At 40.5% G+C, this 26,307-nt stretch overlaps 2 protein-coding genes across 15 annotated transcripts in view; one reads left to right on the top strand and one right to left on the bottom strand.

The window, feature by feature from the left end:
• The window catches only part of MYH10 (myosin heavy chain 10), a 130,765-nt gene extending 125,433 nt beyond the window's left edge, over nucleotides 1–5,332 (top strand). For 3 of the 5 annotated variants that reach the window (XM_039847307.1, XM_039847309.1, XM_039847310.1), the window contains exons 40-42: nucleotides 1,000–1,108; nucleotides 2,435–2,607; nucleotides 3,583–3,727. In XM_039847307.1, the coding sequence (XP_039703241.1) occupies nucleotides 1,000–1,108; nucleotides 2,435–2,607; nucleotides 3,583–3,727 (427 nt within the window). Of the gene's footprint in view, nucleotides 1–999; nucleotides 1,109–2,434; nucleotides 2,608–3,582 lie in introns of all 5 variants that reach the window. The other 2 variants (XM_039847308.1, XM_039847311.1) reach the window with 1 other exon arrangement.
• NDEL1 (nudE neurodevelopment protein 1 like 1) overlaps nucleotides 1–26,307 on the bottom strand; it is a 77,710-nt gene that overhangs the window by 36,254 nt on the left and 15,149 nt on the right. For 7 of the 10 annotated variants that reach the window (XM_039847312.1, XM_039847320.1, XM_039847315.1 and 4 more), the window contains exons 7-8: nucleotides 23,044–23,135; nucleotides 18,812–18,963 (exon numbers count right to left, since the gene is read on the bottom strand). In XM_039847312.1, the coding sequence (XP_039703246.1) occupies nucleotides 18,812–18,963; nucleotides 23,044–23,135 (244 nt within the window). Of the gene's footprint in view, nucleotides 1–2,816; nucleotides 3,002–3,558; nucleotides 12,845–16,279; nucleotides 16,315–18,077; nucleotides 18,651–18,811; nucleotides 18,964–23,043; nucleotides 23,136–26,307 lie in introns of those variants that run through there. The other 3 variants (XR_005649561.1, XM_039847318.1, XM_039847316.1) reach the window with 3 other exon arrangements.

The raw sequence follows: 26,307 nt of genomic DNA, 5'->3' as shown, positions 1-26,307 counted from the left end.
TTACAATTTGTTGGCAGAGAAGAAATGCACTGTATCAAAAATAAAAGCTTTTCTTCGCTCATGGGAAGTGACTGCTTGACAGTTTTTATTCTGAAATTTATGAGGAGTTGCCCAATACAGCTTTTGGCAGGCATTTACAAAGGTATAAAGACCTTCAAATTCACCTTCTTGTTGTGGAGCTTGGGGCGCAGAAATGCAGGGCTTGTGCTCCAAAGCCCAACATCTTCCCTCCCCAACCCAGCATCTGTACTTCCCACTCCACTCCTTCAACTCCACTGTGCTCAAATAAAACAATGAAGGGTTTGTTTGTTGTTAGCTGTAATTAACGAGACTTGTCCTTTCAGCTAACTCCATCACTACCCATTTTTGCATAACATTTGTCAAGGAACAAAAGAACTTTTTCTGTTTTCAGTGGAGTTCAACAAATTAGTTATCTCTCCTTCATTAGGGAAAATGTAGGCCTGTCTAGAAACATGGTGATTTGTTTGATCTCTAACTTAGAGAGAAAGTAGGAGGTATGTTTGTTTGTTCGGTCGTTTCTTTTCAATGTTAGCTGCTGTCGCCCCTAGCATCATAGTAAGTGTCAGGTGACTGAACCAGTCACTTAATAAATTGGGTCTTTGTTTTGTTTTCTAGGCTAAAAAGTTTAGATGACTAGAGTAACCAGCTAAGGTTTTTGTCTTCAAAAAGTCTGCACTCAATATCAGGTAGTTTGTATGTTTGATCTTTAGAAGATCACTAAATCAAGTAATTAATATCTGTATGTGAAGGAATAATATACTTTTTCTACCTATCAGTATTAGAATACATTAAAGGCCATCCATGTCGTGACTAGAAGGCAAAAGTTTTCTGAACCATATTAATTATGATATTATTCTGGTCAGAAGTCCTGGAAAGTACTCCAACATATGTCATCTTCTAGGAAAAAAGGACTTTAAAAAATATTTTCCTCATTCAAACTGTCATTTTAAGAATCACAAATATCGATCATTTTCATAGGGAACGAGCAGCAGCCAACAAACTGGTCCGACGTACTGAGAAGAAGCTGAAAGAAATCTTCATGCAGGTTGAAGATGAACGTCGACATGCAGATCAGTATAAAGAACAGGTAAGGGAAGAAGGCAGGGCAGGATGAAATGTCTTCTACCTTAGAAATCCTTTAGCAAAGCAACTGATGCAAAATGTTACCATTTGACTAAATTAAGAAAATGCTATTTGAAACTCTTTAATTCTGATGTTTTATATGTGCTGTTCCTTGTTCTTCCAGGCACTATTGAGTGCTGGGGATACAGAGGTGATTAAGACATGGCCCCCCACCCCTCAGGGCTCTCTCAGCGCACCAGAGAAACAGAGGAGGGGTGGGTGAGAGCACATCAGGAGGGCTTTGAAGTGTGAGGCCTAAATCGAATCTTAATTCATATTTCCTCCACCAAGAATGTACGCTTCTTGAGTGCAGAGATTTTTGCCTCACTAAGTTTCACTTAGTGTCATCTCTTGAATGCCTAGAATAGAATAGGCATAGTTTGCAGTCACTGTATATTGGCTGGATGGAGGAGAACATGTAGGATGTCAAATAGAAAGCAAAGAGAAATGCACTACATGCGGGACCTCAGTGGTCTTCCTTGTCTACATCCAGGCATCCTTTTTTTAAGTATCAAGGGAATGTTCTAAGAATAGGACTGTGGCATAGATGACAGTCTGGGTAGCTGTGCTCTCCCTCCAGCTCATTCCCCTCACCATGATGAGACTTGCCACTTTAGACACTGGGAGGAAATGTGGACAAGAGCTGAGGATTCTGCTACCTTCGGCCCATACCCTTCCCTGTTCTTCCCCTGCTCCAGTCAGGCATGTTGGCCTTCCCTTCCCACCCCCACCCTCAGGGCCTAACAGCACTGAGGGCAGTTCTGGGTGTATGTGAGTGAACTGGACCCACAGGACACAGGCCAGTCTCTAATGGCTCAGGAGTGACTAATCACGTCAGGTCTTCCAGAGTGACTTTGTACTGGAATCACAATATAAAATCTGAAACGCCCATATTAAAGGAGATGTAAAAATGAACGTACCATCTCCTGGGGTTGGACAGACTGTCCACAATTGCTGACTCTTCTATATTTTGTAAGAATAGCATTTCCCTTTTCACAGTCTCATAGGTCATCTCATCTGGAGATAATCAACTGTTGTTTTCTGCAAAAAATTTCCTTTACAGAGTTTGCTCTGTAGACACTGGCTTTGCTGATAATGGCAGGCCAATCAAAAGGCCTTAGACCAGCCCCCAGTCTTGTGTCTTTAAGTAATGCCCATGTGTATATGTGAGCACACGTGAGTGCTCACATGGCTGACAGGGTGGAGAGCTGTGCTCACACACTCAGGATGCAGCGATACTAAATTTGGTTTCACCAGTTTGGTTTGACTTGGTTCATGTAACTTCCCCAAGATGGAGAAGGCCAACGCCAGGATGAAGCAGCTTAAACGGCAGCTAGAGGAAGCAGAAGAAGAAGCTACGCGTGCCAATGCATCTCGGCGTAAGCTCCAGCGGGAACTGGATGATGCCACTGAGGCCAATGAGGGCCTGAGCCGTGAGGTCAGCACTCTGAAGAACCGGCTGAGGTGAGCAACCTTGGGGACTTCTGTGAGCAGCACTGGGTCTCACAGAGTCTTCACTTAAAGCCTGCAATTACAGCCAAAATTGTAGGCTTAGGGTTTGGCTTTTCTAAAGTGGTTTACTTGTTCATGCTCTTAAATCCCTTCCCGTTTATCTGTTCAGGAATTTTTACCTTTAATAGCCCCTGAGGAGAACAGAAGAGGAACAGGCCCACTCTCTTTTTCCCATTTACTAGTGGACCATACAAACACACAAGGCTTAAGAGCCACGTCAAGTGTCCATCCATGTTCAGACGTCCATAGTGAGGAATGGTCCCAGCCTCCATTAGAAGGCAGGGTAGGAGCTCCTCGCAGGACCTGGCGCCATCAGCCCTCCTCCCATCCTCACTCCACACTAGACCTGATATGCAGCAGAGAGAGGACAAAACATGAGAGAGCTAAAGCTAAACTTCTTTCTCCCCGCAGAAGACCAGGTTAGCACAGGTATTGACAAACTGTAGCCCATGGCCAAATTCTGATGTGCCCTGCTTTTGTATATATAGCCAGCGAGGTAAGAATGGTTTTTACATTTATAAAGGGTTATTAAGAAAAAATAAGAATGTGCAACAGAGACTTTATGCAGCCCACGATGCCTAAATAAAATATTTACTAGCTGTCCTTTATGGAAATGCTGACCCTTGGTTAGCAGGTAGAGCTTTGACTTAATCCATCTTCCTTACTGTCTCTGTCACAGCCTTAAATGGGATCAAGCCATCCCCAGTTCTGAGGACTTCCTGCTCCATGTACACTGTGCGTTAGCCAGGATGATATTCCACAGGCAGGATGTAGGAGAGGTGGAGAAGCCCAGAGCCTTTCCTGATTATGCCCATCCACTCTAGGTCGTGTGTCCCGAAGAATTTTGAAGTTATTATGTAATTGAACAACTTGACAGCCATATGTTTTTGTGTATTTACCCACGTGTCTACTTTTTGTTCTCGCCAGGCGTGGTGGCCCAATCAGCTTCTCTTCAAGCCGATCTGGTCGGCGCCAGCTGCACATCGAAGGGGCTTCCCTAGAGCTGTCAGATGATGACACCGAGAGTAAGACCAGTGATGTTAATGAGACGCAGCCGACCCAGTCAGAGTAGTGTCACAGGAAGCCAGTGGAGGCAATACAGTGGGACACGCAGGAACTCACCCAGCGCTAGCCTGCCTTGGGCCTCCTAGAGATTTAGGAAATTGGCAAGCTACGGGATTCCTTACTAAAAGATCAACTGTGTCTTAAGGCTTTCCAGCCTACACATACTGTATCCTGCTTCAGATTTAGGTACAATTGCTCCCCTTTTTATATATATACATACACAAAACATGCACATATTAAACAGATTGTCTCATCGTTGCATCTATTTTCCATATATTCATCAAGAGACCATTTTATAATACATGTTAAGAAGAGAACCCTTTTTCAGACAAACTCCAGACCCTTGTTGCCAGTCGCTGGGTTATTGGGGCAGCCCCGTGGTTGTTGCTCAGTCGCTCTGCATGCTCTCTGTCATACAGACAGGTAACTTAGCTCTGTGTTCATGTGGCCCCTGACTCCTCAGCCACATCGTCTCTTAGAACATTGTGGAACCTAAACTGCACTTGTATCTCTCATTTCCTTAAAATAATGATCAACACTATTTCAGTGAGCAAACTGTGAAAGGGGCTTTGGAAAGATTAGGAGGGGTGGGTTGGATTGGGGGAAGCAGCATCCATTTGGGGTTACCATGCCCATCTTCCTCGAGTTGGTGGTGTCCCCGCATTTCTTCACATGAACTGTTGTTGGCCAGGGCTGGTCTGTGCATAGAAAGGATAGTGGCTACGATGCAGCTGAGGCCCTGGGTGGCAGCAATCACGTTGATTTCCCGATGGTCTCCTGAACCCTCTGGCTTTGTCGGTGTACTAGTCCTCACTTCAGAGCAAGCAGCTGCATGCTCCTAAGCAGAAGTTACTGGAAGGCCCTCATGCTGTCAGCCAGGCTTTCATGCTGACCTTACAAATTCAGCCGCTGCTTTAAGCCCAAAATGGGAATATTGGTTTTGTGTCCGAGACTCGTTCCAAGTTTGTCAGTGAGGTTTACAGAACCTCAAGAACAGATGCCATCTGCCTGAATGTTGACATGCCAGTGGATGTGAATCCTTTTTCATTTTTCCTTTTCCCTTCCCTTTGGACAGTGTTACAGTGAACACTTAGCATTCTGTTTTTGGTTGATAGTTAAGCAAACTGACATTACAGAAAGTGCCTTAGACACTACAGTACTAAGACAATGTTAAATATATTATTTGCCTCCGTAACAATTTAATGTATTAAGTTTGACTGTGCTTCATATCATGTACCTCTCTAGTCAAAGTGGTATTATAAACATTCAGTGACAATGAATCAGTGTTAATTATAAATCCCTGATCCTCTGCAATGTGCTTGAAAACACAAACCTTTTGGGTTAAAAGCTTTAACATCTGTTAGGAAGAATTTGTCATGTGGGTTTGGAATCTTTGGTTTTACTCCTTTATGAATTGTACTGGCTGTTGACCACCAGACACCTGACTGCAAATATCTTTTCTTGTATTCCCATATTTCTAGACAATGATTTTTGTAAGACAATAAATTTATTCATTATAGATATTTACGCCTGCTCTATTTACTTGGAGGAAAAAGCACCCGTTGAGAATAAACAGACCTCAATAAACAAGAATAATCTTGTGAACGTGGAATCTTGTTTTCTCACCTTCTGTTCTTGATTTCCCATCTGTGATCTGATTGGAGGTTGGGAGATATACAAACTTAAAATGCTGACAGCCAGGCCCACTTTTCTGAGGGCTTTGCACCCCTAGAAAGTGTCAGATGACAAGTTAATTCTCTGGGCAGTTTTGGCTACAAGTCATATCTCACCAGTGGCCTTTCTGTGTATGGATGCATTGGGAAGAAAAGGGCCACTAGGGCTAGAGAACCCTTAATGGAAATGGGAGCAATTTAGGGCTGTGGGAGGAAGCCTTTAGAAGCTATTTACTGGATTAGAGTATTTTAAGAGATCCAAGAAGGTTCAGACTGCATTTTCAGGCAGGATACACACTGAAAATGATTTAGGGAAGATTCAGTGGTAAGACCCAAGGACAGCCACTCTACTGTAGGCCAGTTAGGATCGGCTGGAGAGAAGTAACTATGGGAGCACAAAATCATGGAGAGAATGCTGGGTTTTTATTCCGCAACAGTCTTAGGTTAGGCTGGTTCTAGTGGTATAAGGCATATACCCAGGCTTCTTGGCAGTGCTGGGGATGTTAAAAAAAAAAAAAAAAGCAAAAAGCATTCTTTTCCTCCTGTGTCACTACCATGGGAAAAAAAGAGGTGAGTTACAGCTACTGTATCTCATTTGTGTTCTCACCCTGACTATTCAGTGTCATAGTCCAGATATTTATGGAATTCAGAGGCTGATTTTTCTCAAAAAGTAAGAATGCTTCCCACCAGGCTAGTTTAACTGGCATTAATGTCACTGTTTCCCAACTACTCAGCCTGTTAGAAGAAACACAGAATCTACATGGACTAATCCCAGTTCCTGACTGTAGAGATGCTAACTAGAAGGAACTTTTCTTTACTAAACAAAAACCACCATTTCGTAGGGAGGAAAGGTGGTTCTTAAAAGCCTTTGTTGGGCATTTAAAGCACAAGGAAGACAGTTTATGGGAGCTGGGCTTTGAGTGTGTCAAAGACTCAAAGAAGTTGGCCAGCTTCTACCCAGCAAGAGTGGGTCATAGTAAAGAGGAATTCAGGCAAGACTTAGGAAAGCCTTATCCTTTGTTGAGATGAAGTCAAATAAGACTCTGTGGAGGTTTTAACTTGGAGCTGTCATGCTAACTAAATGCTCTGTCTGCCCTTGCCACATCATAGGCACTTTTTTTAATGCATACACTCCAAGGAATTATTTTAAATGGCTTAGGTAAGGATAACACACCTGTTATTCCTAGTCCAACTGGCTTGAGGGCATACTTCTCAAACCCTGACATCAGAAAGATTCTAGAGCCCTACATTTCCTTTCCAACACTAATCTTCCCCATCTCTGGAAACCTCAGCTAAGATAAAGTGTGAGCCAGAAGACCAAATTATTCGCACAGCCAGCCCACCCTTTCTCTGAGAATGACTGACCCATTGCCCCTTCCTCCTGAAGCCAATGTAGCTGGGACACAGATATTATGTCTGTATCAAGATTAGGAAAGAGAAAAGTTCAAATCTGTCAAGCTCTAGGAGGAACCACCACTTCTTGTCCCACTCTCACCTCCTAAAAAAAAAGAAAATCCAGAACAGGCAGGCCATAGATTGAAATCTTTACAAAGTGGAGAGGTTTCTTCCCCTACCTCCACGCAGGTCTGAGAGTAAAACCTGTGGCTGAGACCCAGTGAGAGTCCCCATCCACAAAGGCTTCCTAGTCACTCTGGGGGGAGGAACATCTGCTTTTGCTCAAATGATATGTCTTGTGACAGCTGTCAGGACCAGACAGGGCAGTCCACTTCCTTGTGTAGCCTCATGTCATTTGAGAATCTAGCAAGTCATGCTGAAGTGTCTCATATGATACCTGTCAGAAATCTAATATGAAACTATCAATAAGGGTATACTGACATGATGTAAGTTTTCAAAGACAATGTTAGAGGGCCTATGTTCCATATGCAAAAAGTGTGACCCTGTCCTTCAACCCTTATTGAGACTAGAAATTCATGTTTGATTCATTAGAGCACTGAGCAAAGTAGCCCGATAACAGACTCTAATCCCTACTGACTGGATGTTATGAAATCTCATTCAAGATATAAAGTGACATAATCCAACTATTAAACTCAGGGTCTGACAAACATCCAAGCAGAGCACTGCCTCCTTCGAAGTAACAATATGGCATAGGTTCTAAGACACTCTTGTTCTCACATGTGTAAACTCATGTGTCTCACAATCACCGCCAGTAGGTGGCAGTTGTAATGTGGTTGTCATGGCCTGTCGCCTCCTGATAAGGTCAATAAAGCCCAGCATCAGATCTTATAAAATGGGTATCAGCGGCTTAGAAGAAAATCCTGGAACAACAGAATATGCTTTTCAGAAACACATCACCAACGCTCACCGTGGCACAGAGGAAGACACTGCTCGGGAAAACAGTAGAGGACAACTCTGGGTCAAAACATGATTCAGGACGTCAGAATCACAACGTGAAGTTTTAGGACTATCCCATTTCCCTTTCTGTATATGAATTAGTGTGATACCATGAAAATTTGTCTAAAGAAAAGAGCTCTCAATAAATATAATAATAAGTCTAAATGATAAGCATTTTCATAGCTTTTTCTAATCAGCACATTTTTCTTAATGGTTCACAAAATAAAGGTGTGCCTTACAATTGCTGGTATTTGAGACTCTGAAATACAGTACCCTCCTCACTAGGCTGGTGCTGGGGTGGAGCCTGGAGGAATCTGAATTTTAAAATTTCCCCAAGTGTGACTGAGCCAGTCACCCGATAGTCAAGGGGCCTCTGCTTTGTGCTACTTGCTCAAATCTCTAAACTCCTCAACACAGGATTTCAGGCCAAATTGGGCAATGAAAAAATATCAGTCTCATTACTTCAGTAAGTTTTTTAAAAATGAATTTGGGCAACTTTACAGAAAAAAAGTAGAATTCCAAAGTATTTGCATCTTTTTAATTTCACTTCTGACTTTTTCAGAAAGCTGCAATTAGCATATTCATCTATTTTGTGTCCTTTTCCCACTGGTCATTTCCACTCCTGTGTATTGGCACATCTGCACACTTAGGTTCAATGGCTCTATGGTATCCTTCAGCTAATAAGTAATCCTGACCATTCCCCCACCAACACACACTTGATATCGCTACCGAGATTGATTTTATTCCTACTACCACAGAATAGTATCCCAAAAGTAGAGAAGCGTTTTTGTAGCTTATGACATTGTTAGATTGATTCAAGACAGAATAATTTAGTGACACCAATAATATAAAAGTGTACCTATTCCCCTAAATTCTAGATGACAGTGAGATCTGCTGGTTCTTTTTCATAATTAAAACAATATCATTTTGAAACCTAAAAAGTTTCTTAGCTCCATCATGTACTGACAGGGAACAATAGTGCTCTTATCTAATCTGGACTTCACTCATCTGACTGTTTATACAAGCATGTGTCAGAAAACCTACTGCCCAGGCCTGCCACCCCAGCACCCCAGGCCTCCACCTGTAAATCATGATCAAGGCACAATCTCCATATTTTAATGGGGCAACAGTCAAACTTGATACCTGATTACAAACAACCCACAAGTAAACAAGTTAAATTTCTGTTCAGTTTGCATCATGTTTCCCTTGGTGAAGGCTTCAGAGCTGACAGGAAACATTAACATAACACCTATGGGTACAGACATAGCAGGATACAGCATGATTCAAATTGTAAACCGTGTGGCACAAACCCACTTGGGCCACCAAAACCAGCACAAAAGCTTTGTTCTGTTTTCACATTTGTCTCTTCACATGTGCTATCTTATAAAGGAAGTCTGTTATATTAATATTTACTCAAGACTTTTTCCTTAACATTTAAAAAAGGGCTACTGTATTCCCATAGATAGTATTTTTATTAGTTATAGGACCAGTTTTCAGATAAGATGCTTTAAGTCATTGGAAGATGATTTACAGAGATGTCTCCTCTCCTGCTCCCATTTTTAGGAAAGAATCAACGCATCTAAATTTTAATGCTCAAGCTAGTGTTCTCAATTTTTTTCAACCTTTGAGACAAACGGAAAAACAATCCTTGAAGTAAAAGCTAGAATTTGGAAGATGTTATCTTTCAGGCAGTGAAAACAAATGACTGCTCATACCCACCCCTCCTTTTCTGGCCTTGTTCCCACCAGCAGCCAAACTGGCTGTTCTCAGTTTAAGCCAGGCAGAATAGATCTGGCAATAGGATACTCCCTAAAGCTGTGGCTCCACTCCAAGACAGCTACCCTTCCCCAGAGGTGCCAGCTTCCACCTTAGTTCTCAGAAGATGCGAATGGCATCTCTGGGACAACTTCTGAGAGGAGCATAGTCAATAAGCACAGGATTGGAAGAGGAGGGGTGGATGAACCATATTCCTCCTTATAAACTGATTCAAAAATCAGCTCATCTCCTGAGGCACACAACAGTAAAGGCTAGCAAGGCCTCAAGTTTGGAAAAGTGGAGAGTATAGCAAAAAAAAAAGACACTGAGCTCATTTCCAACCAATCCTGGCTTTTCTATGAACAAGCTGTGTGAGTTCAGACTAGTCACTTAAACTCTAGGCTCACCTTCCCCTCTGTAAACTGAGGTAAAACCAGCTCATCCTATTTCTCAGGTTATCTGTATCTAGTCCTCACATGCTTCACTTTGGCTTCTAGCTCTTAACCAAGTTGGTGGGGTATAATTTCAGACCACTCTGAGCTGGTTCCTACTCTCATGCAAGAAGACATTTCAGGAGCAAGGAATGGGACAGGGTGGTGAGATGAAAATATGTGGAAGACTAACCCCCTCCATGCAGGGGAGACTACCACATGGACCCAGCTCAAGGGAAAGATCATTCCCAAAGCTTTCATAAGAGCCAGGCAAACCTGAGCACCAGAAGCTCTAGCTAGGAAGAGAACCCACTCAGAGACAGGCGGCTGGTAGGCAATCTTTAGCTAGATGGGCAAATAGTATATACTAGTTTTCATGCCAGGTAGCAAATGCTCTATCTGAGCAAGTACAAAGAAGCATCTTGAACCAAATAATCCAAACAGGAAGCTGAATATGAGGCCAGAGGAGCCAACCACCTTCCTCACGGGGTTGTATGCCAAGGGCTGCTGCAGCTATAAAAAAATTAGAATATATGGGGGTCTCCACCTGAAGGGACTAGAAACATGCCCTGTAGCATAATTCTGCCCTTTCATAAACCTGGCCTGTGCTCTCTGGACATGAAGCAGTGGTGATGTCCAGTAAATGACTCATGGGCCTCTTCAGCCCAGGGACCCTTTGCCTGCCATCATCTGACTGAACAACAACTGACAGGACCATATGGATGAGATGATCTCAGGTGTGTTCAGCTGGAAAGGAACTGAGAAATCACTGGGGAGCCAGGGACAAGGAGTCAGGACTCCAGAACTTTTTCTTGTGTGTTAGATTTGGAGTTCTTGCATAAACAAAGAGGTCTGCCAAATGTTTAAGCCTCTGAACTAATCCAGTCCTTCCAATGATGGTTAGAAAATAAGCTGGAAATTGCTGCCCATCATTAAGAGACTTTCTTTTCACTGGTTGGCCAGCATTACTGGGCACAGCACACACACCACTGCAAGTGTCTCTCAGTGAGGCAGCTTACGGCAAAAAATCTCCAAGTAGAACTAATGGAAGCTATTCCTGCCCACTTAAATATTAAAAGTTTTAAGAAATTTTTGAAAATGTATCCTACTCAAAGTTTTTTATTCACTTAGGAATTCAATTCACTTACTTTTACTTATAGTTTTAAAACTATACTGTTTATGCTCTTTATTATAAGCAATGTTCAGAATCTGATACATTCATACAGACTATTTACAAGTTCAAGTCCAGTCACCCTGTTTCTTGCTACCAAACATCTGGCACCTTCTCTCACTTGCCAATGTCAACCTGAGAGATGAGAAGCCCAGCTCCAATTAAACTCTAATCCCAGAACACCAACACATGTCATGAAAGGCAGCACAGCCAGAGGACCAACTCCTGGATCCACCATAGTTGCCCCATGACCTAACTGGCAGCCTCCCTCAAAGTCCCAGTCCTTCCTTCCCAGATTTGCACGAGGGGCCTGGGCCATTCTCAGGCTGCTCCTGGAAATCAAAGCTAAGAGAAACCAGCACTGAGAATCAGCATGCAACCGTCTGCTCAGTGCATTAGACACTTTCTGAGGCTGCCTGAATTGTCTTTGCCCCATTCCACAACTGCTGTCCACCCACATGTCCCATGTCAGAGCAAAAGTGACATCTGAACCTGGCTTTGTAACTCTAGCTCTTCTCTCACAGGATGGCAGGAACCCAATAAAGCAACCTTGATACTTTTTTTATGTGAAATTTATTGTTTCCACATTAAAAGATTTTTTGAGGGGAAGTATTTTTTTTAACCACATGATGATCCTATACAGCTGCCCAGAGTAGGACACCATCATAAGTCATTAACATGCCATATGAGTTCTGAATAAATAAAAGCTACAAAGCCCAAGTTATATACAAATATCTTAGGCAATAATGTTTACAAACCTATGTACAATAAAACAATGTAAACAGTAAATGCAGCATGAGAGTAATCAAAGGATGCACAGGGACAACCACTTATGGTCAGTCTGCCCACCCCCCGCCCCCAGGTGCTGGCACCAGCCGACCCCTGGAATCAGGCCACTCAACCCTTCCTAACGCAACTGGACAGGCCCTCAGAAGACAAAACAAAAAAGCTCTGAAGATGTCATTTAACTAAAGGACCAGAAAGCTAGCAAGGAAGTTGCCAGCCCTGTGTGTACCAGACCCCAGAGGCTCCTGCCATTTGGGGCTCAGACAGGCTGCTCTAGGAGGCAAGTCAATGGAATGATAACTGCTAAAGTAAAATCAGAAGGTGCAGAAAATGTTCCCTAATTCAGTGACCTTCCTGACTCTTTGCCAGCAACAGGCCCAAACTGTGTGGGGTGGAGTTGGGGGACACATGATCATGAGCACTGAAGACGCTTGGGTGGGAGCTCAGAAGGGCACATGTCAACCTGATTTGGGGGAGAACTTCTAGAAGATTTGCAATGTCCTAAATACAACTAAATCCTATCAGTACAGCAGGGTAGGAGCTATGAGGCAGGTGTGATGAATGGGTACTTCTGCATCCAGTGACCAAGTAATACACGTATGTATCACCTTGTGACCCACAAAAGTGCAATCATGTGAAACCAACGGCACTACGGCGAGAAGAGAAAATAGCCAGTATTGATATCGCGCAGAGTCCTGGGGCTGGGCAGGGCCCAGCAGCCACCACTGCATGCAGCCTGCCCTCTGCCTGCCACGGGGAGGCAGATAGAGGGGCACAGGCTGGGCCCAGGCACCGAAGGGTGAGGCGTGGGTGTCCTGGATTGTTGGAGGAGGGCAGGAGCCCCCACCTGGAGGCTGGGCACTCACACGCTGAGAGGCAGCATACCCGGTGCCGATGATGGGCGTGAGGAGCCCAGACCAGGAGGAGGAGGAGCTGGGTCAAAGCCGTTTACTGCCCTGTGGGGGTGACCAGGGCAGAGAAGGGAAGGGAAGAAAAAGAGAGACTGTCATTTATAATCACTTGACACACAGCAAGAAATTCATTTGGTCTCTAAAACTACTCCTCTCCCACAGTAGAATCCTGACAGCCCAAAGGAAAGTGGCTACCTAGAAGTCATCAATTGGTTAAAGACTTGAGGATTCAGTGGTCCTGGGATAATGAGACTATATGCTTCCTTTTCAGTAACTTCATCACACTGGCCACTGTGGCCACAGCCCTGATTTTTTTCCCCATACACTAAGTCTAAATATCCGCCAGTAGGGAGCTAATTAAATAAATGGTACAACTAAACAATGAAATAGTATATGACCATTAAAAACACATTCCACAGAGTTCTTTAATAGCATGGGAAAATATTCAGAATGTAACTAATGCTAGGTAGAAAAGGTTACCAAACTATTTATGTTCAAAAAAAAGTAGTATATATTCTACATTCTAGACTATAGCCCTTATATAGACATTACTATCTATGTAGCCAAATCTAGAAAGCGTGGGATCACACACACACACACACACACACACACACACACACACACACCACATTATATAAAACCATATAAATTGTAAAAGGAAATTTTAACAATAGTTACTTTTCTTCCCTCTGGGTTATGGGTAAATTTTATTTACTACTTTGTATTTTTTTATTGTTTCCCAAATCTCCTACAATATACATGAAAACTTAATGGGGGTGGAAGGAGTAACATTTAACTGTTAAGCAAGCAAAGCATTATGGGTAGTCTTCTCTGCAGACTCATGAACAACCAGCCCAGTCCAGCACAACAGCCTTCAACTAGGACCCAGCACTCAAGGCCAGTGATGAGGAACACCCCACCTCAGGCCCACCCACCTGGCAGCACAGACACGGGAAGCAGTGAGGGAGTGAGTGCAAGACCAAGAACCTCTCCCAAGAAGCCACTTTCAGCTTTTCCATCCTGAAAAACTTCCTAGGAAAACTGTCCCACTAGCAATTTAGGAGATTCAGCCAACTGCAAAGGGCCACTACATCACACCTGCCCTCCGTTGTCCACCCAACCCAGTCATCAGAAGGGTGCAGGGAGTTGACTATAGACTCATGGAGGGAGGTTCTCTTACAAAAAAATGCAGACACACATTCTCCACAAAGATAACTATCTGGTACACTGATGAGGTGAGTGTAATCTCAGAAAAACAGGCATGCAGAGAGACTTGACAAATGACCCTCGACTACTTTGAAGAAACAGTTAATGCCTGAACAAACTAACTTCAGAGTATAGATGTCAAGTTTGAAATCGAGTACCCACACAAAGGCCAAGAGCAACAGGAGGGGCTCTGACACATGTAATTTCTCCCTGCTGTACCTTTTCTACTTCAGTGATACACACCCAAGATGTTCCCTTTCCTTTCAGGGACTAGGGGAGTTCTGATATATGAGCCTCATCACATTTGAAAACTTTAAATCATCCCTCCCTATTCTGCTAAGACTATGTGTCTGTGCCTCCTCTGGGGGCAGGGGCCACATCCTGTTTGCCATTATAGCCTTCACATAATAATCTGTCATTTGTCTGAATAGTCCTAGAGCCTCAAAGCCTGCTTCTCCTAAAGCCTTGGAGAGAACTAGACAGCCCTCACAAACCTCAGCTTTAAACACATGAACATCTCATTCCTAGCTTCAGAGCCTGGCAGCAGGGTAGAGCAGCTGTACTAAAGACAGCCCCCAAAACTTGGCAGAACGGAAGCACTGTTAGATGCCAAGAAGACCTGGCACCTGTTCCACAGGGGTGTGCAAAAGCAGCAACCATAAGGTTGGCTCTGCGTGCAGGTTTAGGACTGAGATGCAGCATTTTTGAGCTAGACAGATCTTTAAAGAACATCAAGTTCATCCCTGTTGTTATACTGCTAAGAAAACCAAAGCAGGAGAAGGTCCAGCCATTCACCTGAGCTTAATTCATGAGCCCGTCAATGGGGAAGGGGGCCCAAAATCTCCCTCCAGATCCCCAGGCCATTATCCTTTCCCAGTCTCCTCCTGGCCAGAAGACATCTGACAGCCCTCAGTGAGCAACCACTTTGGTGCTCCCAACACAGGTCAGCTCGAATGGAAAAAATAAGCAATGCAATCCAGAATACGAAGGGAAAACAAACTAGATATAATTTCTCTATGTGGATGGAAATGAGAATTCTGATTTGCAGGCTGGGTAGAACAGAGAGAGAATAATAGCACCTCTTTTCTGAGTCAGGAAGTGGGAAGTAGAAGACGAGAGGGAGGAAAAAGTTGACACTAGAGCTAGGACTGTCAGTCTGCTGAGGTCCCTTCAGGGAATTGCAAAGTTGTGCAATGGGGGAAAGGTTTTCAAGAGAAGAAACACATACTCACCACATTTGCTTTCAGGGAACAGCAAAAGAGCCGAAGGGAAAGGTCCCAGTGGACAACATAAGACTGAACAGAGAGAGAACAGGCAGGGATGGAGATATAGATCTGGGAATCATCTATGTAATAAAGGTTCTAGAAATTATGAAATTTGATGGCCTCACCACAAAATCTAGTTGAAGAGTCTGAAAAATAGAGAATCCAGCTGAGAAAAGGAACTAAGGTCAGTTGGAAAATGGTAAGAGGAGACATGAAAAGGAGGAAAGAACCAAGACATGTTTAGAAGCTAGTCAAGAGGACAATAAATCAAACACAACAGAAATAAAGTATGGACACTAAATCCATCGAAGAAGCAAGGCACAGTATACCTGAGAGGGCAGCAGAAAAAAGGATGAGAGTGGGCTACAGCTAATTCAGGAGAGCAGGCAGACACATTCCAGACCCCAGTCTCCCTAGTTAGATGGGTAAATGGAAGCTCAGCGAATCTCCAGCCAGCTACAGTCCTCTCCCCAGGCTCTGCAAACTGAAATGTACATTCCTGAATAGTAAGGCAGATCCTATACATGTCCCCAACTACCATTCCAATGTACTATGAAAAAAAAAAAAGTGAGCAAAGACGGGTGAGTCCCCACACAGCAAGGCTCCGTAATCATTAGTGACTGTTTTGAGAAAAGAAGACACACTGAGTAACAGGAAGAACTCCAGGACCACAAAGACAGCCAAATGTGGTCCCAGGGTCTAAGAGTGACCCCGACCCCCACTCCCAAAACTCCTAGCATCATCACTATAGCACAGGACCCTACATCAGGAGTGCCATCGGGCCTGCTATTCACAACGGCCCCAGGACCACTATGACTAATTTGTTTTTGTTTTGAACAGATGAAACAATCAAGTCAAACAGGAACTTGAAAGCTCACTCACGGGCTATAAGTTGGTTAAAGCAGAGCCAGCCCCATGCAGTTAGTAAAACCAATTTGTTAATGTGTCTTCTACCACACACCATGATTAAGAAAGAATGGAAAAGAGCACAGCAAACAAATTCAGTTACCCATGAACAACGTGGGAAATATGACTTTTTCTTGCCTAATAAAAAAAAGGAAAAAACATTAAACATCAATACAAATACTATGTTCACACCACACCCTAAAACTGGTCTATGCCCACCTACCTACCCAAAAGAAATCACATTGGCTTACAAAATTAGGGTAAGTGATACATAAGAAACTAAAAAAAAAAGGTAAGGAGAAAAAACATTTTGGAGAGAACTCAAGTGACTATACTACACATGAATTTGTATCCTTTTAGATGAGTGATATGAAGGGCTACTAGTGGTTGGAGGAAACAGAGCAACACTTGGGAGGGAGGCCCAGCAAGCCATATTTTAGGAACTAGAAAAGGTGATCACAGACTAGATAAAATCCTGATTCCAAGAAGCTCTCAAATAACCAGAACTTAAAGAATATTTTCTAATCCCATAAAGCAATATATAATAATAAGGTACACTGTTTTACGTAGAAAGGCCTCACTGCATCTGAAGATTTTGAGGGAGGTGGGAGGGCAGGGTGCATACACGTACATTCACATACATGCACACGTACACAAACTGACTTTGTTTCCCCTAAACAATGCTCCTATACATCACTAGGAGCACTAGTAAAACTACAGTGACTGTGCTACAGACACTCTTTAGGAGTAAGAAGCAGGGGAGGCACATTCTAGAGCCAAAGACTTTTTGAAATGAAGAGTTTTTTTTCATGCTGAAACTACAAGCTATACTTCTATAAAAACTGGCATTTCTTCTTTTAACAAAGCTGGGTATCTCCCCTCTTCCTTTTGCAGCTGGTACATACTATCGTGGTTTTTATCTAGCCAACAGGTCTGCAGGAAGAAAGGCCAGACATGAAAAGCCAGGCAGGCCAGAAGGAAACCAGAATCAAAGCAAAGCAGCAAGGAAGAAAGAACACAGCAAAACTCACAAGAGTTAACCTCAGGAATATGGCAACTAGACAAACGCAACTTAACAGGTTAATATTTGAGTGTATAGATATAACCCATTTATCATATAAACTAAACACTTGAGGAAAGACCAGCCCACAAGAGCATATTTAATTCTTAATAGAAACAATACAGTTAAAAAAAATTGTATTATGTAAGCTAAAACTAAATATCATCTGTAACTATTCCTATTGGGAAGCACATTTCCAGGTTCAGTTCAGGAAATAAAGCCTATACCTGCATCTAGGATGCTCCCCAGGGGCCAGGGGTTCTCTGTGACAGTGCCCAAGGCCCACTTACTGGTTCCAGGTTACTCTGAATCCTCTGCGGCTACCTAAGACTGGGTTCATCAGTGGGCAATGACTGCCCCAGTGCTCTGCATCAGGGGTCAAGTGGAAGCCAGTCTCTAAAGATAGGAGCAGTGAGCCTGAACTGACAATGTTATCCCTTCTTCATCGTGACTGTTCTAAGGACTTTCTACATGCAAAACTATCTGTCTGACCGATCCACTTCTGGTTCATATCTATTCTCACATACATGAAGCTTTTTAGGGTGGACTGTGTACCAAATCAGATCCTCCATAAATGTGCCATTACTGAAGAAAGCAGACCATAAAAGCTCCTTTAAGAAACTGAAAACTTCTAGAGTTGTATCTGTATTACTTTTCCAGAACAACAAGAATAAAGAGTCTCTACAACTCAAAGCGAGACAGTGGCAAAGAATCATGGTGCCTCAGCTGCTGTTCCAATAATAGCTACTTAGGTAAGTAACATAGTCAGCATCCCTAGACCACAGGTCTTAACTAGTTATTTAAATTACGGCACACCCAAAAAAAAAGTATAACCATGCAATTTTTTTTTTAATTGCAATAGAACAATATGTACTAACATGGAAAGATATTCTTAATATAAGATGATAGGCATGTTGAAGAACATACTTAAAGCATAATCCCATAAATTTTAAGAGTATAGAAGATGCATAAAAATATGATTATACATGCCTAACTGCAAGAATGCAAAAATAGTGAAAACAAAAAACATATACTTTTAACTTTACTTCTGTACCAACTGAAATTTTTTGCATTAAGAATGTATCACTACTTCACTCTTAAGACTTTTTCTCAATTCCTCAAAACTATCTTCACATACAAAAGATGTGTCTCCTAAACTGTATTTGATCTTGTGGTTTTATATTTTTCTAAAATCTTCAGACGGAAGGTTTGTTGCAGAGTTTGCATATATACATGATTATGATGTCCTCTTCTACCCTTAACAAGTATTTACTAGAAAACTCTACTAGCCTATAAGCACTTTGAGAACAAAGATCGTATCATAAGCATCTTTAATCTCCAGAGCCTAACACTGTTGCTTCCCAAGACAGAAGCTTCAGAGTCAGGATTCGCAGGGCAACAGACTCCATGGGGACTAGAAGGCAACAACAAATTTCATGTCCTCTGAGATGTGAATGATAACAGGCTTCAAGTAGATTTATCAAACTGAGTTTACATTTTCAAAGCTTGAATAAGCTCACTTAATAATGTGCAACTTTACTACTCAAAACATTATTTAAAATTTCCGAGACTTACCCTTTGTCGAAGAAAGATGTATGCCCTGATCTAGAGAATTTTGTGCCGTTGCTATTCATCACCCCACAGTTAACATTCCCTGAAATATAGGATTTTCGCGATGCTTGGTCCTTTGCAAAATTCCTGCAAGCTGCTAATTTGGATTCTAAAGCCTACAAAAGAAAGAAGGAATGATTCGGTTGTCAAAACAGTAGCTGCACATAAAAATTTGCATTTCAAACCATTTCTATTTCAAGGCTCAAAACTAACTTTTTCAGTTGATATAGTGGCTACTTAAGCCATCCATAATCAATCACCTTTCTAATAGAAAGAAGAAATGTTTATACTGGCTCCCTTTCTAAAATGAGCTCAGAATATTTTACTTATTCCTCTCAGTATTACTGAGGGATACAAATATAATCCTCACTCACAGCTAAGAAAAATGTGGCACAAACAAAGAGAGAGCCCAGATCTCTTGACCCCCATGCATTATTTGTTTCTGAGTTGTGGACTGTTCTGTTATTTGGCTAGTTAGGGGTGAGAGTGTGTGTGTGGGAGGGGGAGGGGGGAATAAGGGGTTGTGCAAGCACTATAAAGAAAGCAAAAATATCACTTGAGAATTTTTGTAAAGCAGACGTTCTTTCCATAGGGCTTCAGTTTAGTTATTTCTACAACATCAGAATGAATGACAGCATTTATAACACCTCACATGAAGTTAAAAGCTATTCTATTTGAGAACACAGTGTAAATGTCTGATACCCTTTGTCTATAATTAAATACTTCACCTGAAAATGACACCGTCCCTTTAGGATTTATCTCTAAATTGGATGCCCTTCTTAGCACCTGTCACCACATCTGGCCAGTGCCAGGCTCTACAAACAGATGGCATGAGGAGAACAGGAGTTCCTCATTATTTCCATCACACACAGACAGCACCAACTCCCCCTTTCCCATAAACACTTTGAGCAACTCAAACCCCTCTCCCTGACAAAAAAATAAAAAACAAAAAATACTCCATTCTTATTATCCATTACATTGAGAGATTAGCAATGCACAGATAAATTAAACCCATGGATAACATATTCAGTTTGCAAATCCTCCCCCCATAATTTCAGTAAGAGCTATTAACAGAAACAAAAAATAAACTTTTTCTCTTTCCTAAAACAAAAATACAATGACCTAGTAAAATAAGGACAGAACAAAGAGAGGTAATATCCTTGTAGGATAAGCTTTAAATAAGCATTATTTCAGCAACATGTTAAATATACCCAACCACAGTAAAAACTAAGAGCCATTAATTTCCTATATTCAAGATACTCATTCATTCAAATATGCGCTGAGCATCTATCATACAGCAGGCACAAGCTGTGTATGAGACATTAGTGAGACACCCAGTGCAAGTACTGAGTCTGGCACCCGGGGGAAAAGAGTGATCTAGAAATCAAGATTTAGAAGATATCTACACCAGATAGTAGACAAAAATCATGGTTGTGATTAATAAGATCAGAAAATTAAAGACAGAGCTCTGAATAAAACCAACAATGAAAGGGTGGACAGAGTAAGATGCAACAAGATGACAAAGGGATTGGTTCAGAAGTTGGAAAGCAGACATGACACAGCATCAAAGAAACAGAAGAAAGGCAGCATTCCAAAAACAAAAAGTCAATGTTGAATGTTTCAAATAAAATTAAAACAGAACAACATCTATTGGATTTGACAGAACTGAGATTATCATCAATGAGCAATTTTAGTGGCATGAGCAGGGAACAGAGCCCAGACTAGGATATCTGGGGAGTGTTTGTAGTCAAAAATGCTAACAATAAATGGAGACATACTTTCAAAAAGCTGGCTGTGAAGAAAAGAAGTAAGATAATGACTAAAGAGAGATGTAGGGTTAAAAGGAAAAAACAGCTGCTTTTATTTTTGCCTAATATAAAAAAGTGTATATAATATGTGACGCATAAATATTAACATAATAGAGAGCAAAAGGCTGGAGACACAGGAGACATGAAGATGATAAGGTTGAAAGGAATGGGACCCAAAGCACAGAGGAACAAAATTTGCCATGGGCAGAAATATGACACTTTTACCACTGAAATAAAAAGGAAGAATGGCTACAAACAGAGGTAATAATAGGAGAGTAATAAAAGAAGGCAAGAGAAAAAAAACGAAACTTTAAATCGGATGGCCTTGATTTATCATGCAAGAATGGGGAGGAGGCTTCCAAGTAGCTCAAGTCAGTAGACAAACAAAGCAAAGAAGAAAATGAAATATTCATAAAAGCATGCTGGAGCTGGCAGATAACAGCAGACCAAAAGTTTTGATGACATCCTGGAAGGCAGACTGTCAGCTAAATAGGTAAATCATGCAAGGACACCAAGTTTAACTTTCATGCACCATTTCTGGACAAATTACTTAACATACTAAAGCAAAACAATCAAGAACAAACAAAGATAACAACTTGGGGTCCAGGAATAGGCAGAATTAATCCAAGAGTATAATGAAGAGAAATTCAACGGTGACAGTGGTGCAGCAGCCCTAGAAGCATATCAAAGCTTTCCACGAAGAGTATGAATAAGAAGCTGGAAGATATGAGATATTGCAAAGAAATAGTATATTTCTTCTATGCACAAGAAAAAAAAAGGTAATTAGAAATGCTAGGAAAAAAGAAAAAAGCATATAATTCAGCTCTGACACAAATACAAAAAAATATCTGATATGATTTTGAGTAAATGATAAAGATCAAAATGCTTGAGCCATCGGTTAACAGCACAAATAAAATGACCCAGGAGGCCAGCTCCTCCTCTATGTTTTAATATATACATAAGCATAATATAATGCTATTGACTGATTATCACTTTTTAGAACCAACCAACGGAGAGTTCCAGAAGGGACAGAGAGACGCCCACATAATAAGAAATTGAGATAGAATCTAATAAAGTCAGAAACAGAGGTTTTGTATTTTAAATTACAAAAATGACTAACAAGAATAAAAAATAAAAATAAAAAATTGGGAAGATGTAAGTTAAATTCCTCATCTTATTGCTTAAAGTTGATAAGTCAAGATACAGAAAAATAAACATATCATTTCAAATTATAGGTAAATACCATAACTCCTACAACAATGAGATAAAAAATGGTTATCCTAGGAGTGAAAAAAATTACTCTATGTACTGTATGAATGACTTGTGCAATTAATTACTCTTTATAGTAACTTTAAAATACAGATTTAATCTAACAGTTAAAAATAATTTTATGAGCCAGAAAAGATAAACAAAGGACCTTGTATCTTGGCCTCCTATTTCTACTACATATAAAGTACAATACAATTTCTGCTTTTTTCAGAAAGTATCTCACACACACAAAAAAATAAGTGAAGGGGGTAGTAGATAGTGAGGAAGTTTTGGGGGTAGATTATTGAAAAGAGAGGCCACAGTCACTGAGAGAAATAAGAAAGGGAACTGACTAATGCTAGAAATGAAGAAAAAGAGAAGTCCAATTTCTTGACTGATCCAGACTGCAGGTCTCCTCCACCGCCAAAAAGATCATGACCAACAGTAACAGAGTAAGCAATCTCTGGGATCACAGATACGAGTAGAAACAAAGTGAAAGCAAGAGAGCACTAAAAATACCCCTTAATAAAGTTTAAGTACTACTCTCTTGATAAGGTCAAAGAGTAAGTATTATAGAGAGTAAAAAACTGAGTAAGTAGAAAAACAAGTTTAATATTTCGAAAGCCAAACTGTTCTGGAATACAAGGTTACAGCCAAGGAGATGGCACTGAAGTTGAGATGGCCAAGGAGCAGTAAGACAGGCATGACTAAGAGTAGAAAGTCATGCCATGAGCCAGTACTAAAGTTCTACAAAGCAAAAGCTCAGGGATCACTAGGACAATGGTAGACAACAGCCAAGAACAGGATTAGAGGGCAGTGTAAAACATAAAGCAGAAAGTATTTTAGGAAAAAATGGAGGAGTCATGGTGTTTTAGATACAGGCACAGGGAACATGAAGAATGCCCAATGGGAACTTAGGAGCTCCGCATGCAGGACCTTCTGCAGAGACAGTGGCAAGCCCAAGCCCTGGAGGTGTTTGTCTGGACCAGTCTCAGCTGGTCACTGGATGCTTTTATTTCTCAGCTTTATTATAGCCTTTACCACAAAAAGGTATCATCTTTTCGTCCTTCACTTCAAATTAAGAATTAATTCAATACCTTGGAAGCTGAAACACCTAATGATAAATAATTGAATGCTTACCCCTACTTTCCGTAAGAGATCTCCCACGATATTTAGTGCTGATATCCTAGCTGAAGGAGTTAGTGGACTGGTACCAAAACCATTTGGTATAGCTAGAGAAAAATAAAACGCAAGTGATTACACATGCAATTCCCTTTACATTTGGGTTTCACTGTTATTACAAAGCAGTATTCCAAACTACAGATAAAGTGGAGATACCATAAATATGTTTAACCATTCTCCAATTGATGGATATTCAGGTCACATTGTTTATTATTACAAATAATGCTAAAAGGACATATATCTTTAAAACATCTAGATGAGTTTTTCTGAAGAAGAGATTTCTAAAAATAGAACTGCTAGGTCAGAGGATATGCTCATTTTTTTCACCTTAATAGATACTGCCAAAATGCTCTCTAAAAAGGTTGTCGATATCAGCAAATTGTATGGTGGTGTCCTCAATAATATTAGACATTATCTTCTCTATTTTTTTGCCAATTTGATAGTCATTTTATTCTAATCTCCTTAATAATTAATCATTTGAATATCTTCTTCTGAAAATCATCTCTTTATCCTCTGCACTTTTTTCTACTGGGTTGCCTTTCCTTTAATCAATTTGCAAGGGCACTCTTGTAGGTATGCACCCTTTCTCTTATATATGTTGTATATCTCAGTGTGACAGTTATCTTTTAAGCTTTGTGTTTGGGGAAGGAAGGCTTTGGCGTCCTCACTTCAATATTGTAAAATGTCCCCCATGTTTTCTTCTAATGATTTCCTAAAATTTTTTTACACTCAAATCATTTAACTCATCAAATATCTAAATTTTTTCCTCCAAAATGGATATCTAATTGTCCAAATACCATTTAGGGAAAAAGATTTTACCTCATCTGAAATGGCACTAAAACCATATACTGAATTTCCTGTAGATTTCAAGTTCCATTAAATTATTAGTGCATTCTGCCAGAAAGATTCTGCTTTATAGTGTTAAAATATCTTTTTTGGTATCTTGAAGGGCAAAACCTCTTCTTGTTATTAACCTATTTAACTTTTCTTGGTTATTCTTGTACATTTACTCTTTCAGACTAAATTTAAAATCAACTGGGCAACTTAAAAAAATCTTGTTAGGATTTTCATTAGAAATTTAAATTATTGATTGATTTGGGAAGAATGGATATTGAAACAAAATTAAGTCTTCCCATTCAGACTCATGGTATTTAGCATATTTATTCACATCTTCCATGCCCCTCAGCAAAGGTTTTCAATCATGCACATTTCTTCAATTTATTTTTGAGATAATATAGCGTAATGAGATAATATAGATAATATAGTATAATAAGAGCTCTTGAGCAAAACTGCTGGATACAAATCCATCTCTGCCATTTACTGTGTGGCCTTGAGATACATGTAAAAGGGAGCTAATAATAACATTTACCTCATAAAGTTGTTGTGAAGTTTAAATTAGTTAATATACTTTACAAATGCCAAAAGTACTCAATAAATGTTATTATTTTTTATGTTTTCCAGACAGTACTAATCAGCACATAAAATGCTTTCATTGTTGCTGCTGCTGTTTATTGTTCTTGTCCTCAAAAATGTAATCGCATTGAAAGTAGGGACTTTGTCTTATTCAGCACTGTATTCCCAGCATGTAAATTAATGTGTGGCATATAACAGGTGCTCAATGTGATATAAATAAACTGCTGTACTTTCCTTGGCAGGGATTTCTGGATCTCATTTTTCCTATTCTCCTCAAATTTTGTACTTTAGGTATTATTAAATCCATGCTTTTACAGTAAGTTGCATTAAATGCTTTTTGGAAACAGGCTTTGTATCAACACAATGTAATTAAAGACAGACCATTTCATAGAGATCAGCTCTTCATCCTCACCACTGATTTCTCTAACCTCCTGCTTCTCACTGTATCTGTGCTAACCGCCCTGTCATGAAAACTGCAGTGATCCGGTATACAGCAACTTTTAGGTTAATGAACGTTAACGCTGTCGACAGTCTAAAAATGTGTCTACTTGGACAAATATTATTGCCTGAGGGTTGACATATCTTAATTCTGTGCCAGAGTAAGCTTTACGTATGTTCTACCGACATCCCGCCCTCCCAAGTTCTTGCATGAAAACTCTAACAAGCTATAAAAGAAATGTACAGCTCCCTCTGGGTATTACCTTGACTGAAGCTCCTGACTATTCTGATTAGTGCTCAAAATAAAGAATTTTCAGAACCTAGCTGCATAATTCTAACTAGTAACAGAAAAGCAAAACTTGGGTTTATTTTCAAATGTAATTCTGAGGTCCTCAAATACAGAAGCACCACTCTGAAAAATGAGAGCTTCTGATGACTGCTATAATCTATATACTACCTGCTATATTCCCCCAGCAGCATACTCAACACATACTAGTACAATTAGGGACATCTTATGACTACATAACATTTTCACAAACCTTATCTAATTTCACTTTGTTAACAAGGCAAGAACAGGATTTTTCCTATTCAAAGGGCTACTGAGCACTTGAAGTGTGGCTAATGTAAACAAAACCTGATTTTTAAATTTTAATGCATATTAAATTAGAAAAAAAAATAAATTTAAGTAGTCACATGGCTAATGGCTAGCACAGATATTGGCTGCATTGGGTAGCACAGATATAGAGAACTTACTGCATTAATTGACCAGACGGAAAACTTTCCCATATCACTATGAAAGATAAAATTCTATATTTTAAAAAGGGGTGTGAAGAATGCTTCCATTTGGGGAGGAAAAGCATAGGAGAATGAGAGTAGCTAAAATGTGATCTACAAGCTGAAAAAACTAAATAAATCTGAACTTAGAGCTTCAGGGTCCTATTCTAAGGTTCCATCTATTGGCTACTATATGGTTTTTCAGTTTATCGAGATTTTAAAAACACACTGGTTGACGGCAAGAGAAATATTCTCTATGTACTACTCATTAGTTACTCTGTCACTTTTGAAAATAGCAGCTACAGAGGCAGTGTAATAGAATGGATATGTGTATCCAAGCCAATCTCATTCAAGTCTGAATAGTAACTCAAGTCTCTATACATTCCATATAATAAAGGCTTCTAGTCTCTCATGGCATGTAAAATGGCAAAAACAAGAAATAACACTATATTTAAACACAATCTCAAAACCTATGTGTAACAAGGAGGTAGGCACAAACACAAATAAGGATACATGATAGAAAAAAAAATCCAGTGCTAAGAGTAGTTGACTTTAACTGGTAAGACTGCAGAGAGTTTTTATTTTCTTTTTTCTTTT

Source organism: Pteropus medius, unplaced genomic scaffold, assembly GCF_902729225.1.
Source record: "Pteropus medius unplaced genomic scaffold, Ma_sr-lr_union100, whole genome shotgun sequence".
In the NCBI taxonomy this organism is placed as follows: Eukaryota; Metazoa; Chordata; class Mammalia; order Chiroptera; family Pteropodidae; genus Pteropus; species Pteropus medius.
This window is presented reverse-complemented; position numbering and strand designations above follow the sequence as displayed.